Raw genomic sequence first — 4,438 nt, 5'->3', positions numbered from 1 at the left:
TCTATGGCTAACTTGTGTTATTAGTTGTAGATTGGCGCCATCATTATTTTAAAACAAACCGTGCCCCTGTGCACACGATATTTCTTTTTTAATAGAAGTTCAATGTTTTTAGCTCAGAAAGATCGATATCGAGGCAAGAATCGAGTCGTCGTGCACTTTTTCTATATAGAGCATCTGTTTCGGTAAATGCAGCATTGCATTCTGTACATATTAGAGAGTATATCATATTAATTTTGATCGGCACTTTGTACACCGGAATATACAACCGCCGTATTTGTTACTTTTTTTGTATTGGGGTAAAATCGGGTACTCATATAATGCATATAATGAAAAGAGGAAGAAGTGTTATCTTGACTTTGTGTCTCTACAAAAAGCAGTTGAAAACGAGAACTAACGCTCAACCACTAAAACCACTAAAAAAAAAAGGTTTTTGAGATCCCTAAAGTTAAAAAGTTAAATAAGGAAGTCCGGCAGCAATGTCGAACAAGAGGATATCTTTATTTGTGATTTTTGTCAATAGAATACATCTTTATATTGTATTTTGATTAAAATAAATCTAGATTTTGTAATTACATGGTGTTTTGCATATTTTCAAATGGGTCCCCGGTTTGACCCTACCGGTAGGACAAAACCGGGTACTTTGATTTTTCCACAAAATCTTATTATTCTTGGTAACCAAAATTTCTTTTTTCAGCAACTGGCCTTATTTTCTCATAGTTTAAGGTTCATTAAAGGCTAACGGTCGGCAAAATCTTTTTTGCTTATATTTGTTGTAGGAAGACAAATCCAAAAAAATACCCGGTTTTACCCTACTTTCCCCTATATATTTAGCAAGACGCCGCGAATTATAGACTCATCAAACCCGAGTTCCGGAGTCTGTGCGAGTTAGTCGATAACTTCTAACGTTCTTTAATGCCACTTATCGTTTATTGTTTTTAACTTTAATTTTTGAATTTAATTTTTATATATTGTAATCTATGAATCACAAAAAACGGTTCAAAACATACATAATTAATGCATATTTATCAATGAAATTAAACAACAAAAAATTTGCGCACCTATAACCGCGCCTTCGCTCTTATTCGCCAATTTCCTCACTTAATATCGTCTTTATTAATTAAAACTTAAAATTAAACATATTATATGTTATATGCGTATCACGCAACAACGTAAGTTAAAAATAATTAAAACGAATTATTAACTAATTCATATCGTCATAAAATGTTACAATACAACGAAATCAGTACAGTGGTGACTATTATTATTCTAATTTACAGATGCTTTTTTCATCTTTTTTACTTTTGCTTCTTGAGAGGAATGCCAAAGCTTAAATTAAGCCTGATTAATTTTAATTATTTTCAAATATATTCCACCCTTTGGTGCTAATAGAAACGCTTTAGGATCAATTACATAGGGTATTTGCGTTTTATCGCAAGTTTCGACTTTATAATTTCGTAGTATCCTTATAAGACCAATCTTTGTCTGATAAACAGCGAAGCGAGCAAGAGAGAGAGAGAGAGAGAGAGAATGAGAGAGAGAGAGAGAGAGAATGAGAGAGAGAGAGAAAGAGAGAGAAAATGAGAGAGAGAGAGAGAGAGAAAGAGAGAGAGAGAGAGAGAAAGAGAGAGAGAAAACCGGGTACTTTGACTTCTCCACAAAATCTTGTTATTCTTGGTAACTAAATTTTTTTTTTTCAGCAACTGGCCTTATTTTCTCATAGTTTAAGGTTCATTAAAGGCTAACGGTCGGCAAAATCTTTTTTGCTTATATTTTTTGTAGGAAGACAAATCCAAAAAAATACCCGGTTTTACCCTACTTTCCCCTATATATTTAGCAAGACGCCGCGAATTATAGACTCATCAAACCCGAGTTCCGGAGTCTGTGCGAGTTAGTCGATAACTTCTAACGTTCTTTAATGCCACTTATCGTTTATTGTTTTTAACTTTAATTTTTGAATTTAATTTTTATATATTGTAATCTATGAATCACAAAAAACGGTTCAAAACATACATAATTAATGCATATTTATCAATGAAATTAAACAACAAAAAATTTGCGCACCTATAACCGCGCCTTCGCTCTTATTCGCCAATTTCCTCACTTAATATCGTCTTTATTAATTAAAACTTAAAATTAAACATATTATATGTTATATGCGTATCACGCAACAACGTAAGTTAAAAATAATTAAAACGAATTATTAACTAATTCATATCGTCATAAAATGTTACAATACAACGAAATCAGTACAGTGGTGACTATTATTATTCTAATTTACAGATGCTTTTTTCATCTTTTTTACTTTTGCTTCTTGAGAGGAATGCCAAAGCTTAAATTAAGCCTGATTAATTTTAATTATTTTCAAATATATTCCACCCTTTGGTGCTAATAGAAACGCTTTAGGATCAATTACATAGGGTATTTGCGTTTTATCGCAAGTTTTGACTTTATAATTTCGTAGTATCCTTATAAGACCAATCTTTGTCTGATAAACAGCGAAGCGAGCACCTGAAAATAAAAAAAAATTATTACAAAAAAAGTTTCTTGACTAAAACAATTTTTCGTGTAAAAACAAAATGAACGGAACTTGAAGGAAATGAATATAAATCTACATATTTCACTTTACCAATGCAATTCCTTGGTCCATCACCAAAAGGTAAATAATGCATCGCGTGCCTGGCTTGCACTGCTTCGTCAGTAAATCTTTCTGGATCGAAAACATCTGGCTTCGGATAAATATCTGGATCTCGATGAATAGCGAAAACCGGAATCCACACCTTTTGGTCTTTTGGTATATTTAATGTGATACCATCGAAAGTATAACTTGATGTAGATTGTCTCATAAGAAATGTCGCTGGCGGATATTTTCGTAAAGTTTCTACATATATTAAAAACAATATAAGGAATAATTACTTGAAGAGTTATTTGTGAAATATAAATTATAGAAATGCATGTATATCTATTAAAAATTAATATTAATAATATTAATTTAATAATTAGGAAGAATTACTTGAAGAATTATTTGTGAAATATAAGTTATAGAAATGCACGTATATCTATTAAAAATTAATATATTAGCAATAAAACTATTGATATTATAATAATGCTAAAAAAATCAGTACATCTTTCTTTTATTAAATTTTTTTCTTCGAATAACGTACCTTTGAAAACTTTGTCCAAGTAATTCATCTTTTTTACGTTCTCATATGTTAAATTGCTACCGTGCTTAGTGTACTCTTCATCAATTTCCTCACGTAGCTTGTCTTGTATTTCCTGATTTAATGCCAACTCGTAAAGAGTGTTACTCATGGTCGTCGATGAAGTTTCAAAGCCGGCAAGGAAAAATACGAATGCTTGAGAAGCTATCAAGCTTTCAGTCATCTCTGAAATGAGATATTTTCTTTTTACGAATAATTCTATTTCTTGTCAAATATTAAAAATTATGAATAATCCATCTATTTAACAATTAATATACAGTAAATTAATATTTTGTATACGCAGAAACTCATAAATCTTTCTATTTATAAAGATTTCGCATTATATGAAATATTCATAAGAACAAACAGTCGTTACTCACTAATATCGCCTACTTTATCTGGATTTTTTTTCAATTCGCGAAGCATATCAATGAAATCGTGCCTAAAGACATTATTCGTTTCTCTATAGTTCATGGTTTCTACGACGACGCGTGTGAAAAATTTGGTGACCTCCGTTTGTGCTATAATGTAACTGAGCATTTCATAGAGCCATGGCAGAGATTGTCTCAATCTCATTCGCAGAATATTTTTCCAGGTTGGCGTAAAGACCATTCTTCCCATTCTACGAAATTCGCTGTCTTCGTCCGACAGAGCGTTCATCTCGATGCCGAATGCGCAAGTTCCGATTACATCGGTCGTATACTTAGCCGTCAATTCGCGACATTCTATAGGCTCGTTTTTGTTCACTAGTTTTTCTATGTATTGTTCAAGATGCTCAGCGCATTCCGATATTAAAGAGAACATCTCCTTTAATTTGCCGGACGTAAAAGCGGGCGACAGCTTTACTCTTAAAGGTCGCCATCTTTTAGACTCCAAAGCGAAAAGATGTTGCGACAGTGGGTCAACCTGCAAAATAATGAGCATAATTATAATCGAGTAAATTTTTCAATTTAAGAAGACATTTTGCTGGATTAGAACAACTTGATTGAGAAGAAACTCAAGACTATTTAAAACTAATATCACGATTTTTAATAATCTTAATTATTGGAAAAATATAGTAGCGTGCCGAAGTTATTGAAACACATTTATATAATTTAAATATTATTATACAATTTGAAATATTTGCACATACTTTTTTACTAATGGGAATTCCTCTGTCAGCAAACTTGATAAAGTCTTTGATAAGAATATCCTTAATGAATTCTGGATTTTTTACACTAAGAACAGGGGTCTTCCTAGCG

General features: G+C 31.9%; 1 protein-coding gene across 1 annotated transcript in view; it reads right to left on the bottom strand.

Moving 5' to 3' along the window:
- Positions 1-2,273: 2,273 nt before the first annotated feature.
- LOC115239520 (cytochrome P450 6a8-like) overlaps positions 2,274-4,438 on the bottom strand; it is a 14,279-nt gene continuing 12,114 nt past the window's right edge. The window contains exons 2-6 of the mRNA XM_029814077.1: positions 4,330-4,432; positions 3,578-4,103; positions 3,162-3,383; positions 2,627-2,878; positions 2,274-2,508 (exon numbers count right to left, since the gene is read on the bottom strand). Coding sequence (XP_029669937.1) covers positions 2,336-2,508; positions 2,627-2,878; positions 3,162-3,383; positions 3,578-4,103; positions 4,330-4,432 — 1,276 coding nt within the window. The 3' untranslated portion in view covers positions 2,274-2,335. The remainder of the gene's footprint in view (positions 2,509-2,626; positions 2,879-3,161; positions 3,384-3,577; positions 4,104-4,329; positions 4,433-4,438) is intronic.

Source organism: Formica exsecta, unplaced genomic scaffold, assembly GCF_003651465.1.
Source record: "Formica exsecta isolate Colony F162 unplaced genomic scaffold, ASM365146v1 scaffold384, whole genome shotgun sequence".
Lineage (NCBI taxonomy): Eukaryota > Metazoa > Arthropoda > Insecta > Hymenoptera > Formicidae > Formica > Formica exsecta.
Note: the sequence above shows the minus strand (reverse complement) of the source record. Positions and strands in the feature narration are given on the sequence as shown.